The 15,346-nt window shown below is 29.0% G+C and overlaps 1 protein-coding gene across 1 annotated transcript; it reads right to left on the bottom strand.

The window, feature by feature from the left end:
- Positions 1-1,255: 1,255 nt before the first annotated feature.
- Positions 1,256-2,341, bottom strand: LOC111317906 (RAF-like serine/threonine-protein kinase PRAF). The gene is made up of 2 exons (XM_022920424.2): positions 2,069-2,341; positions 1,256-1,899 (listed from the first exon to the last, which is right to left on the bottom strand). The coding sequence occupies exons 1-2, from the start codon at positions 2,205-2,207 to the stop codon at positions 1,475-1,477; spliced, it is 564 nt and encodes a 187-aa protein (XP_022776159.2). The 5' UTR covers positions 2,208-2,341; the 3' UTR covers positions 1,256-1,474.
- Positions 2,342-15,346: the final 13,005 nt, after the last annotated feature.

Below are 15,346 nucleotides of genomic sequence, written 5' to 3'. Positions count from 1 at the left end.
AAATAGTTGCTTTATCTGTGAATACGTCAGCAGGTGGTAACGATACAAAAAATACAGAAAACGACATGAGCTTACCTTCAAAGTTCAAATGATTCATTATCATCATCTCCTAGATTCAAAGTATCTTACACATTCAATTAGGTAACTGCCACCATATTTGATTATCAATAGTTCGTTTTAGGGTCAAGTCTTGTGATTGGAGAGTAATTTGATCCAATCTTGTAATAAAAACATTTTTTAAAAAATGCCTAACTCAGGATAAGAAAAAAATTATAAAATATTAAAATTTAAAATTTAAACTTTTATTTTTTAAAAATAATTATATAAATCAATTAAATTAACTCATGATTCATGTTAAACTATTTGAGATGAATGACGAGCTCCTATTAGTGCAATAATCTTCCATGGATAGGAACAAATTATGAGTCATCAATTAATTTTTATATGAAATACTTTATTATTCTGGACACAAAAATTTTGGTGTATAAAAACAACCATTATTATAAACAAGTACATAAAAATTTAGATAGAACAATATATATTCATATGAAAAAAGTAGTTCTAATAAGAAACCCGGAAAGAAGAATATAGTAAAAGCAACTTACATTACATTCCGCCCATTGCCACCTCAGATCATTCAAAGGATGCTTGGTATTTCATTCCGCCCCAGTTAATATGATCTTCATTGACCTGCAAAATCATAAATCACACCAATGGAATTACAATCAAACGATAAGCACTCAAAACATATATACAAACAGAACATTGAAGAGGAAAATCAAAAGAAAACCAAAAAAAAAAAAGAAAGTGCCAAAAAGAAAAAGGGAGACCAAAAGTTCTAAAAAAAAATGACGGAAAAAAACATGTAGAGACTACGAAAAATACGTAGGGAAAACGGACGAGGGAAACGCCGGTAAAAGTATCACACGAGGTGGGACACATGTGTTAAACCAACTACGAGAAGCTGTTGAGGATAAGGAAAAGGAACGTGGCACGCAAATACTGGAATTTGACAAAAAAGCATCTGCTGCTGTTTAATGATTACGCGTAGATGACGCTTAAACGGAACGGAGAACTATCCCTACCACCCCAAAGATTGAAGAAATTGACAAAAAAAAAAAAAAAGGCGGCGGGGGCAAACTATGAAGTGAATGGAACCGGACAACAAACATTCCAGAAAAGAAAAAGCAAAAAAAAAAAAAAAAAAAAAAAGAAACTCACCATCAGAAAAAAAATATTTGGGCTTTTTGGGAGATGACCCAAACCGAAACTGGATGGAAAATTCATTAATGGCCAAGCATCATCAAAACAGTCCTTAAACGATTTACAGTTCCAAATACATCATATAGATTAACTTTTTTATTTTGTTTTTTTTTTCTTCTATGGGTAGTATTCTTTTACTTGTTCTTCGCGAACTCAAACAGGATCATAACAGGTTAATAGATCATGATCCTTCATTTCTTTTGACCTGCTGCTATTGCCAGTGATTCCCGTTATGAATAAGGTAAATATGACTTGGTTTGCCAATATGAACATGGTAACCATAGTAAGGAACACTCTTCCCCGCAGATTTCTCCGAGACAAGAGGAAAAGCGACGGAAGTCCCCGATATCTGACGTATGGAAGAGAACCTGAGAGGGGATGATGATGAGGACTTTGAAGACGAAGCCGACGAAGAAGGAGGAGGAGAAATTGGTTTTTTGGTGGATTTTGGCTGCGAAAGGAAAGCTCTGATCTTTAAAGAAGATGGTGGCGATGCCACGCGATCGTATTCCTCGATGAGATTCGCGAGATCCTCATCGGAAGTGATCGAAACCAGCGCGTCTAGATCCTCAGTTGGCAACTGGCAACGTAAACTCACCGTTGTCCCACACATCTCTCCCATCTTCAGCGACAGCTCTGTACCATACAATATAATTTGATTCTTGATCATTTCTCTGTATTTAAAACAATTGCCCATTTTTTCTTTCTTGTAAAGAATAACTTTTGATTATAGCACTTCAAAAAACTAAACGAATATATAAGAAAAAAAAAAACTTGGTTGATAAAAGAATAAAAGAGTACTGACCGGAGAAGGAAATGGAGCGATCAACGGCGAGAACACGGGTTTCACCGCCGTGATAACGGAGTTTGCCGTCAGGGTAACGAGGAAGGATTTTACCGCCGTAACTACAGAGGAATTTGATGGTGGAGTTGGGTCCGACCATGCTTTTTTGGGGATTTGGTACGGTAGACAAGAGGTCCAGTGTTTGTAAGTTGAAGAGAAAAGAGCTTCAGTAGCTTTTAGGAAAAGGGAGGAGGAGGAGGAGGCCCTGGAAGATGCTGTTGTAGTGGCATCTTCAAGCCTAGGTTTGGTACTCTTTAACCCTTATTTATAGAGTTTATTATCAGCTTACGTCATAGATTCCAATTTCTTACGGTAAAAGCTTCAAACTTCAACACCTTGCCTTACGCTTCAAACAGCCGTTTTGTTTGGTTAATTTTGAAAATCTGATACTCTTCACTTAACCTGGGCAGTTCTTAACAGATTTTTTAAGGGCGTTTTGCTTCGGAAAAAGTTAGATTATATTTCGAAATTTTATTTTTTGTAATTTAAGTTTTATATTTAGTTTATGGTATTTGATATTTTAGGGTGTTTTAAGATTTTCAAGAGTATTCAAATATCTTAGAATTAGAAATCTTTCTTTTCTTGTGATTTTTTAAAATTTCAAAAAAAAAATTAATTTTATCTCATATTTGATCTTAATAATAAATTTTTGGAATTTATTTTATCCCTAAAAATTAACATTATTGTATAATAAATGGAGCCTTATTCCAATATGAAAATGAACATTCATAACCATATGATTAGATAAAGATATAATTTTAACTATACGATTGAGCACTTGATACGCGATTGGATATATAATATATTATATTTAATAAAAATAATGTTTTTAAATAAATAAATATAATAGATAACTATAATTTTATTTTTTGAAATTTTTTATTTTAAAAAGCACTAGGTTTTTTTTAAATTTGGAACACAGTAGGTCAATTAAAATAATAACAAAATAAAAATAAATATTTTCATATCAACAACATTTTTTATATGAGAAATGTAGTAATTGATATACTATTAAAAAAATATTTATGATACTTAAAAATGTAATGTTTGCTAACAAATATTGCATTTATTAGTTTGAAAACGTGATTGATAATTTATCAAAGATCATGTTTTTTATTTCAAAATATGGTCGATAATGAATAAAAAAAATTATATTTGAAAAATTATTTTAACTATGTTTTTATGTCATAAATGTAGGTTTTGAACACGTTACAAAGACCACATTTTTTACATAAAAAGCGTGATTGATAATCATTTAAAGACCACATTTTTTGCTTGCAAAACATAATTTTTGAATACATTACAAATATCACGTTTCTTATTCAAAGACTACATTTTTGACATAAAAAACATGGTTGATAATGAATAAAAAATAACATAATAAACTTATATTTGAATACGATATAACCCATTTTCTCTTTTCAGACAACATCATAGAGCTCTAGTCAAACCCTTCTTCTATTTCACACAACATCAGTTTCAACCTTTGTGATTTCTTCTTTATGCGATTCATTTTAAACTATCTATATCAGTATATAGTCAGGCTACTCTTTGTTTTGTACTATCTATTTTGCATTATTTACATTGAATTAATGTTTTCTTGTTTATATTGATAAATCTGGGATAGATTTTGATCAAAAAGCTATTGATCTATTATATGTGTTCTTACTATTGATTTTTTGTTCTTGATCCGTAAATGTTTAGTTGCTATTTCTTGATCTAATCCAATATTTTCTTATTATTTATTTTTCGTTGGATGTGGCTTAGATCTTGATGTACCAAATACACATTTTTTATTTCGACATAATTTTTAACATTAACAAAAATCTTTATGGTAAATAGGTATGACTTGTTTATCAACAAAAAAGAAGATACAATTAGTAACAATGCTTATTTTGCAAATAAACTAGATAAAGAGTTTGTTTCAATTGTTGCTTATTATTGCTATGACATTAGTTGCAATTAAACTTAAAAAAAGACGTAGAATATCTTATATTGACGAAACTTACGATAGGCTTTAATTAAGTCATTGAACTTAAACAAAATAATTTTTGAAAGTGACATATAAAGTGTAAATAATTGTAAAATGGATAAGAGAGCTTTTACAAAATTATGTTAATTACTTCAAACATAAAAGGGAATTAAACGCATCTAGACATATGTTCATAGAAGAAATAGTTATTAACTTCTTTCACATCATTATCTATCATACAAAAAAAATAAGGTTATGAAGTATCGAGTTGCTAGATCTAGAGAGATAATCAGTAGGCAATTTTCTATTGTGTTAAATTTTATTTTGAGATTACATTTCTCATTGTTTAAAAAACCAAAACTAATATAAAAAAAATTTAACAGATAACAGATGAAAATGGTTTTGGGTAATATATTAATCATTACTTACTTTGAACAAATAGTAATAAATCTCAATGTTATATAATGTATTAATGAGTTGTTAGGTTTAAGGTTACTTGAGTGCCTTAGATTGAACATACATAAAAGTGAATGTAGACTTAGCTGACAAGCTTAGGTACAGTATTAAGAAAAATGAAATTACCATAAATATTTTTGGTGTTTGCACACTGGACATGCAATTCATTTATATTTTACTAGTATGGAAAGGTTCTACAGTAGATTGTAGAGTGCTTAGGAATGCCATTACACATAAATACGATTTAAAGATCCCATAAGGTATCAGCTTTAATATTTTGATTTTAGTTTTGCATGGAATAGATTTTAAAAATGTATATTAATGTTGTGATATTTGATTAGATTTTTACTATTTGTATGATGCTGGATATGCAAATGAAAAAGGTTTTTTGGTACCTTATAAAGATCAAAGATATCATTTAAATGATTGAAAGCTAGGATACCAACCTATGACATCTCAGGAATACTTCAATGTGAAACACTTTTAAGCAAGAAATTGTATCGAAAGATGTTTTAGTATATTAAAAGCTAGATAGATAATTTTAAGAGAAATAATTTTGACCCTATTGAAAGTGATATTGTTGAAGTGAGTAATAGCCAAACAAAAAGAAATGAGTATCAAGATTTGATTAGGCTCGATAAGCCAAGTGATGCTTGGATTGAGTTTAAAGCCAACTTGGCACAGAATATGTTTACTAATTGGTTATAATTCAATGGTTAAGTACGTTGTTTTATTTTTTTTTGTTTGATTGCTGACATTGATGTCTATATGATATGGTTAAGTGTACTATTTATTTTTTACATTTGTTTTATATTTGCATTTTTTAATGTATGATGTAATTGACTATTATTTGTAATAATATTTGCTTTGTTATTATGTCTATTAGTTTTATTCTTGTACTAATTATTGGTTCATCTTTATTGATTTTTTATTTTATATGCATTTGTTGCATGATGTCTAGCTATATAATCAGGCTATCAAAATGTCATCATCTAGTGCCAACATAAGAAGTACATCTACAAGAATAAAATAAACCTCATCAGTAGGTAATGATCCTACATTATCCAATATCTACATTCTTATCCAATATCTACATGTTTTGGCTAATGATCCTAGATAGCAAGTCGATAATGAAACTTTTAGAGTTAGCTATCTAGGACCTCTAGAAAAGATGTTGGGGTTCAAAATTCTCTAAGCAAAACGAAAAGCAAACCCATACATAGAGTTAAGGGTAAAGTTACTAAAGAGATAATATCATATTATTTGTGATATGATAACCAATACAAGTGGATTTGACTGGAACGATATAAACAAATGTGTAACTGTTGATAAGGATATTTTTTATAAATTGTTTTAAATAAGTAGTTAACTTGAATGTAAAAATTACCTTGATTGTTGATTTCTTATCAAAATATTTGATACATATTTAATTTAACTTTTATATAGATTTATCCCTATGCTGAAGGGTCAACGAACAAGCCTTTCCCTCACTTTAATGATTTTAAAATTATTTTGGATTCGATAGAGCTACTAGTAAAAAAGCTAAAACAGTAGCTGATGCAGTGGAATCATTTAATGTTAAGAATGATGCTGACTTTGATAATAATGAAAATGAAGTCAACACCGATTAGGAAAATGAGAGATCAGAGGATGATAAAGTTGAAGGTTTAGCTTGTATGACATCCCTAAACACAAATGAAATGTTGTCAAGCAAAAAGCATTTTAGGAGTGACGATAGATTAGCTGAATGGGTTAAGCAAATTGGTAGTATCAAGATTGCATATTGGTGAAGTAGTGCAAGAAATCAACGGTATTTCGTTTTTTTTTCAAGAAAGAAGTTGAAGACAGTGATAAACGATTTCTTTTGAGATGAAATGATTTCTTCTAGTGAGTTTATCTTAAGAGATACTCGTAAAGTTGATTTTTTTTTTGCGCTATCATATGAATTTAGAAAGGATTACATACGAAAGCAATTGAAAGAATGTAATGCCTACTAACCATTATTTAACTTTTCTCTTCCAAGACACAAATAACTGATTTGTTGTATTGATATTATATTTGTTTTATATTCTTGAAATATTATAATTACATTTTTTAACTTTTGGATATGATTTATAGTTGAAATATTATAATTACAAAATATAATAATTTTAAAAAAATCATTAAAAAATGTCAATTATAATATTATTAAAAAAATTCAATGAACCAAACTCCTATATTCAAATATTCTCCCTATTATTTGTTATAATTAACTCATATTGCTCAATCTTATTAAATTAATATTTATTACTAATAAAAAACACATGCATTTATCATTAAACCAATCATATTATTATCCCAATATTTATATTTCAAGGATTTAGATTTTTTTTAAATATGGAGGATTTAAATATTTGATGTCCTATTAATAAGATTATTAGTTTTTGGTTATGTAGAATAGTTAATGGCTGTGATTCAATCATAAAATTGAAATCCATTTGTTTAGTTCTTGCTCCTTAATAAAATTTAAAGCACATTCCAAATTTGTAAAATGATTATAAAAATTTCCTTGCTTGTCTAACCTCGAATGACAAGCTATGCATTTTATTCCACAACCTCAAGATTGAAGCAAATTAAACAGAACGATGGATGGCTGGAGCCACTGATTTTCCATTAATAACAGAATTTTCAACTCCACAAGAATTGCTTGCTTTTTTTTTTTTTTTGAGGAACAATATTCTTATATCTTTTTTATTTTTTCTTCTAGTCAATTTTGTTGAGTGATGACTGATACATCAACAGATATTTTCACAACTGTGATGGGAAATAAAACATAAAAATTTCTCTTATTGTGTTCTGATTATATACAAAAAATATATTCGTAATTCCCTTAACAGAAAGGTTTTCCATGCTGATCCAGAGTGTCTGGGCCCACATTTTTTTGCAGTCATATTCATTCAATCACATAATAATCGGCATGGGATCCACAACCACTTTGTTTGTAGAGGAAGACCGAGATGCTGTTCGTCCCTCGCTTAACAGATGCCAGGATATAATTGGATAGCTGTATCCTCTACTTTGAATTACCCATAATTAATTAATCTGCAAATTGCAATAACCTATGCCTGTTTTACTGTTTGAAGATATGCCACTACATTTGCTTGGGATTGCCGCTTTGTGGTCCTGTTACTTCCACGGTCCACTCTTTTGCACGGAGAATTGCAATATCAAAGCTTCCTCTTACTACTTTGAGACTACCAAGTACCAACAATAAGTTTCAGCCTTCTTTTTATATCAGTTTACGGGACCGTGTAGTTTTTGGGAATTTTTTAACATAAAATTTTACAGCTACAGTAGTAGTAGTGTACATTATTATTATTATTGGCCCCTATGATATAGTAGTATATGATTTTTTTTTTAAAAAAATATAGTAGTATATTATTTGATCTTCAAAATAAAAAAAGAGAATAAAATAAAAAATTATATCTTTAATGAGGTTGATTTAAATTTACCGCCAATCTTTGAAAGATGTAATTTTATCAATGTAAATTCTTATTTGATTAAAAAATTATCAAAAATTAGAATACTTTATAATATTTTTTTTACAAAATATTACCGTTATCTTTTTATTAAATTAAAAAAATTTTGATAGAAGGATAAATTACATTAAAAAAAAGTGATAAAACGAATCCATCATTCTAAATAAAATGATAAATTTAAATTTTATAAAGAAAAATTCCTTGAATAAAATTTACCTGCAGGCAGCTTGATCTTGAGTCATTGTCCATTAGGGGTTTAATGTTGAAATCGAAATTAACGGCATTGATTAATACAATTATTTAAAAAAAAGTTTTATTAATTTTAAATTTTAAATTTTATTATCTATATTTCCTTTCTATCGCCAAATGATGACTTCTTTTGAAAAAAAAAAAAATCGAATGTTGCGAGGTTAGTGAGAAGTGGAAAGATGGCGGCACGCTCTTAAATTTTATATGTACATGTGTCATAAAAAATGTTGTGTGTCTGTTATTCATTACCAAATCGATATCCAACATTCAGAAGTGATTCTCAATTTGATAGTAACACTTGTCATATAATAATGGCAGGGCATTAAGCCCAGTTCCTTTCAAATTTCTAAGATTATTGTATTCAAAATATCCTCGGTATTATCCTAAAGACTATTGCTGTGGGGTTAGCTCAAATTCCTCTTGGTTTTGCTTTTCCTTGGTTTTAGACTTTTTTTTTTTTCCCGGTGAGAGTGCATTTAAATGAGAAATTTTAAGATAATATTTTATTTATAAAAAGATTTTTAAAATTTTAAAATAAAATTATTTTTTTTGACAAAATAAAATTAAAATTATAAAAAATTTTTGAATTTTAATGATGACGAATTTTGGTAAGGTCAAATTCTCTTTTTAAATTCTACATAAAAAAAAGAAATTTATGAAATTATTTGGTTTTATAATAAGAAGTGAACATTTACAATGTTTTTTCTACAATTTTAACTAAAAAACTAATTACATAATTTATTGTTTTTAATTTTGTTAAAGAATTTAAGAAAATATAAATAGTAAAAAAAAAAAAATATGACTTTGAGACGTAAAAAATATTATCTTAAAAGTAATTAGGTTTATAGGATATAATAAAATTTTAAAATTCTCTAAATCAAAAATAGTAAAATTGATCAGGTAAAAAGATTTATTTATAATAAATGAACAATCATCAATCAAGTCAATTCAAAAAATTGTGACATTTTATATATTTATGTTTTAGTGTTTAAATAAACTTTATTTAAATAATTATGTTTTTATATTCAGATATGTTTATTCATATCATCATGTTTTTTATTGTTCAAATATGTTTATTTAGAATCAGTAATATTTTAAAATAAATAAAAAATAAAAAATTTTTAAAATTAAATCTATTTGTCAAATAAGTCCAAGTGTCACGGATCTAAAGGGGAGTCATGAATCTCACATCGAACATAATAGGAAGGTCACTGGGATATATAAGGGTTCACATCACCTCAACCTTGTGAGACACCTTTTGTAGGACAAAATCGTGTGGCCAAGGGGACGAGAGCGGACAATACCTCGCAAGAGTGTGAACGGTGGTGATCAGGCTGATTCGGGACATCGGAAGGGTGAATGTCCGGGTCCTGGAGTCGCACGGGTTCGGAGCTTAAGTCTCGACCCATGACAACTGGTATCAGAGTCAGTCCTAAACCGTTCAATCCATGCCAAGCACATCGAGGGAGGTAGGCAAGGTAACCAGCCTCCGTGACGAGGGCGTCACGAGGTTGGGTGCGGGAGAATATCACGGACCTAAGGAGGAGTCCTGAATCCCACATCGAACATAATAGGAAGGTCACTGGAATATATAAGTGTTCATACCACGTCAACTTTATGAGAAGCTTTTTGTAGGACAAAATCGTGAGGCCAAGGGGACGAGAGCGGATAATACCTCACAAAGGTGTGAACCGTGACGGTCAGACTGATTCAAGACACCGAAAGGGTGAATGCCCGGGTCTCGGAGCCACGCGGATTTGAAGCTTAAGTCTCGACTCGTGACACAAGTATCCAAATGTTTATTATTGACTTTTAAAATTATCTGACCCACTATAAAAACTTCTAATAAGTTCAAATGACTTGACCCATTTCAAAATTTAACTCAATTACTTAAATAACATAAATAATTTCTTTTGAATCATATATAAGTAATTTTTTTACTTAATGTGAGATACACCATATTTTAAACTATTAATAAATTTTTCATAATTTTAATAATATTTACACATTTGTACAAATCTAATAACATTCTAATTACATATTTTTTTTAGTATTTTATTTTTTCTATCTCTAATATTATTAGTTTTTATTATAATTATTTTGTATCTCATCAAATTTCAATATTTAAAATTTCTTTCTAAAAAATAACTATCCAAGCAATGCCATTAAAAATTTGATTATTTTGAATTGATGCATTCCAAAATGCTAATAATTTAAAATTCTCCAAAATCTTAAGAGTTTTATCCAAACCATGGATACATTGGTTTTAAGTGTTTTTTCTTGAACTGGAATTGATTAAAATCTTATATTCCATAATATGGATATTTTAAATACTTATTCCATAAGGGTATTTTGAGCCATGCTATTGCATAAGTGACGGTAACTTCTCATATCGTACTCTTTTTTTTGTGGTCAAACGTACATGCTTACTCGTCTTGAGAGAACTTTGTAAAAACCAAAAAAGTAGTCGAAACGACGGTGGTAAACTATGTTGAGTATTTATTAAAGCTCTCGATTTGTCCACCCCTCTATCTTTGAAATTTGTTATAGTTAACAAAAAAAAAAAAAAAAACAAAATTAATTTGTTGACTGCTCCTAATCGTATACATTTCATATTACATTTCTGTCCATTTAGCTTATTCATTTAGGTTAGCTAGCTAAATCTTAATATTTTTGCACTTAGTTAAAATGTGTGAATGCTCTATAGAATTGAAATCCTAGATTTGGTTAAGCAGAATATTTAATTATTTTGCAACAAATTTAATATGGACTCAATTCAAAATTAAAAGACACCAGCGATCGTGGAGACAATAATTAATTAATATAAAATTTAACAATTAAATAATTAATTAATTTATATAATTATTTTAAATTGATAGCCTAAAACAAATTAAGGATAAGATATCTTCCGTAAAAAAGATACTTGTGCAATCCAAGGAATGCAATTTGTGGAACATTTGACTAGTTGAAGATAATGTTGGGCTTAGGGAGATTTTAAGCTAAATTTCCTCTCTATTACTTGTCGTTGTCAGTGATGATGTCATGGAATTATCCGAAGAGAAGTCCTTAGAACGGGGTCCTACATATGGTGTCCTAATAGCCAAAGAAGCTGCATATCCCGTCACTCCAAAAACACTAACATATCAGTTTTGCGTAATTTTCAAAAGGTGCTGAGCATATCCGCCTTTATCTCCTTATCCTTTTGATGAGAAAATCATGCACTATCCTTGGTTCATCCCACACACATTTGGCCCTTTAATATTGCAATTTGGGCATAAATAGGCCCCAATTATATAAAACCACCCCAAGAAAAAGTGACCATGGACATAGTAACTGCTATTTCCAATAAAAAATGGGGTTCCTCTCGAGACAGGTTTATTCATCATTCAACACAGCTGAGAAAAACACACAGAACTTGTATCTGGATGTAGCAACTTCACGCTGTTTTTGTCCCTTCAATTAAACACTTCAGATTTTGCCTTTGCTTTTATAGCATTCTTTGGAATAAGATATTCTGTTACAACGCATGCCTTGCCTTCTGTTTACGGGTGGCATGGGCCCAATCTGCCAATTCTGAATTGGATGAGTGACTCAGAGACCTGAGCTTTGAGCCTAAACTTTCAACACGCAATCACACCAAGTTGGCAATGTCAGCAATTTAGCATACGTTGGTCCATTGAAGAAAACCAAGAGTCGGTTGTCGTTTTGTGGGATTCTGTCAAAAGCTTGTTAGGCCTGGAGTTTCAACCAAAAAAGAAGGCAAGCCAAGTTAATCTTTATTCTTTCAAACCTTTTCTTGACTCATAATTTTGGAACCTTGAGAGACCATAATGGAACAAAGGAAAGTGACCTAAGGACTGAGGTTGAGGGCAACATGTTTTGTGGGTGTGGGCCGATCGATCAATGAATTAAATTCGATCGATTATAAAAATAAATTTGGAGAAAATTTGATTTCTAATTAATTTTTTGGATGACTCAAATTAATTAAATTAATCAAAATATTATAAATATTATAAATTTAATTTTTTATGATATTTTAAATTTTACGTTGTTAAAGTTCATTTAAGTATTTCAATTTGTAATTAATCAAATTGATCAAATAAATACCTATACTTAAAAATATATGACAACTTTCTAATTGTGTTTGTGCAGTCCAAATTTTATGAGTGGTGTATAAGATAAATTTTTATTTTGAGCTCTCATTTTTTATTTGGTAAAGTAAAAACTTTACCCTAAAATAAATGAGTGAAATTAAGTACAACGTTGTCAAACAAAGAAACCGAAAGTTAAGGATCTAAATAAGGGTTGTAAATTAGGAGACTGAAAGGAGATCCATTAGGCCAACAAGCTCTGCAAGCATCAAACCGTTGGGGTACTTTTTTTTTTACTTTTTGTCAACGTTAGAATTAGACCCATGTTGAGGGATTATTTTTGTTTTTTAAATTATATTTTTAAAATAAGAGAAATAAAATTTTAATGTCAAGTTTTAATGGATAATAATATAGAGACAAATCTAAATATATTTATTTTTTAATATAAATTATAATTTAATTATATATAAATATATATATTTTTTATTAAATTAAAATATTAAATAATATTTTTATTAATATAATATATATAAATTAAATAATTAATTAAATATATTCTTTTATATATTCCGATGACAGTCAGGCACAGCACTTCAAACTCAATTCCGATTTGACTCATATTGTTAAAGAGTTAAAGCTTAACATAATCCTTATTTAAAAAAAAAAAAAAAACTCTATTGATTGGATTGTAATGAATATTAATTTATTGAATATAGGTTATCGTCATCTTTACATTCGTGATTGTTTTGTGTGCAAAAATTATCTAATAAATAAAAATTTAAAAAATAAAGAAAATGATAAAAAAAAGCCGAATACAGCGCATGAATTTATTAAATTAGATATTAAATAATAATTTTGATAAATACATATAAATATATAATTAAACAAATAATAAAAATATTATATATATATATCAAGATTGAGTCAGAATATCTAAAACTTATTCTTACTAAAATTCGATTTAAAAAAAAAATTAATCTAAATTATTTTAAATTAAAAGAAAAGAGCACCATTTTAATTCAGAATACATAGAAATTCATCAGATATTAATTATTAATTATTTTTATCTTAATTAATATTTTATTACAAAATTTATCTAATAAACAACAAAAAATATAAAATTAAAAAAAAAAAAAAAACAAAAGCTTTAGAAAACAAATAAAATGAACAAAATTGAGAGATGTACCACATAAATACCCAAAACAGGATGACACTTTAAATTTGTCTCCTATGGGATCCCATTAAAAAAAAAACTTCAACTCAATCTTAATTTTTTAAAAAATATTTATGTTAAATTATTACAAATTAAAATCAATCAGATATAAATTATTTTATCAATTTTATTTTTATTGATTTTTTTAACAAAATTTATATAATAAAAAAATTAAAAGTAAAATTAAAGAAATAAAAAAAAATTGAGGTAGAAGGAGGTGCTACAGAGACACCTTCTACGTAATTAAGAATATAGTAGATGGAACCCGAAAGAGTTGTTGGAAATTGTATCCCGCGGTGTAACATTGCATTTGCATGTGTATTAATACCTGAAAATAACATTTTCCGTATGTGTATGTATGATTACCAAATGATCCAAGGAAATGCATCTAAATACGTGGAGTTGCCCATTGCTTAGCCTTGCTGCTTTGTTCAGTCATTTGGGTGCTGATACGATTCTGCAAAAGATAATTTAGAATATGATATAATAATTTGATATAAATATAATATAAAAAATATAAATATAATATAATTTAAAATTTTAATAATTATTATATATAAATTTAATAAAATTAAAAATATATATTATATATATTTTTTTATATCAACACATAATTTTTATATAAAAATAATATAAAATGTATAAATTTTAATATTTTATATTATATAAATATTTAAATTATGGCCCCCGCCACTGGATGGAAGTGAAGTGCCTGAATGGTTCTCCTTGCATGGATTGACAGGCTGCCAGAAGTGGGGCCATCCGGGAGGACCACTTGTATGATTCCACGTAACGAATATGATTTGATATTTTTGGGAGCGGCCGGATGGGCCGCCTTCTTGACCATAGAAAGCTAGAAACAAGAATTTCTCTTTTAGATTCTCTCATACTTGCGATGAGAGGGACCAAACTAAAGCCTCTCTATTTTCGGGGTACGTCTGACAGGATACAAGAATTTGCCAAAGGTTCCTTGCTATATTCAAATATACTCTTGATTTTTTATTTTTTATTTTTGGCTTTGGGGAAATCGAAGGTTGAAAACGTGAAACAAAACAACAAATAAATCAATGAAGCGTAGACTTTTGTATATGTCGAAATCTTCAAGTCTTAAATTTTATAAGAGACGCGTATTTATTCTTTACTTTCTTCCCATTGAAGCTATTGGTTGAACAGTTGCAAATTCGTATCAGAATAGTTTTTAATTTAGCAGATGCCCAAGATTCAGGCAAGCAAATGACCTTTTTAATTAAAAATCCTACACGTTAATTCTTCATATGATAAGAAAACCATGAGAGAAAAAAAGGTGTAATAGCCGAGCATCATGTCGGTGCCAAGCACGGTGAACAAGGGCTGGCTGCCACTGCCAGTTTAAAGATAAAAGTTTAGTGAGACTGGGCCCAAGTTGGATAGAGTTTGGCATTAACAAGATTCTTTTCTCGGCTGTACCAGTATGTATTTGGTCCAAAAAAAATAAGAAAAGGGAAAATTTTCAATTCAAAGAGAAATAGAACATGATAACGGCTTTAGAGAGTAGACTGGACACTGGGCGGTTTTGTCAGCTGCTTTGAATTAGGTTACGCTGGAGCCGCTTAAGAAGCCAGGTTCATAGACGCAAATCATCATGTACTTTTAAGCTGGCGCTTGCTGGTCAACCAGCCTAGCCAATCAGGGTTTTTGGGTATTATGATTTGGACCTCTCTGTCATGTTAATTTAAATTAACTTTCTAAGCTCAAACTCTC

This window comes from Durio zibethinus, chromosome 2 (assembly GCF_047325235.1).
Source record: "Durio zibethinus cultivar Kanyao isolate XHJ-2024 chromosome 2, ASM4732523v1, whole genome shotgun sequence".
NCBI lineage: Eukaryota > Viridiplantae > Streptophyta > Magnoliopsida > Malvales > Malvaceae > Durio > Durio zibethinus.
Note: the sequence above shows the minus strand (reverse complement) of the source record. Positions and strands in the feature narration are given on the sequence as shown.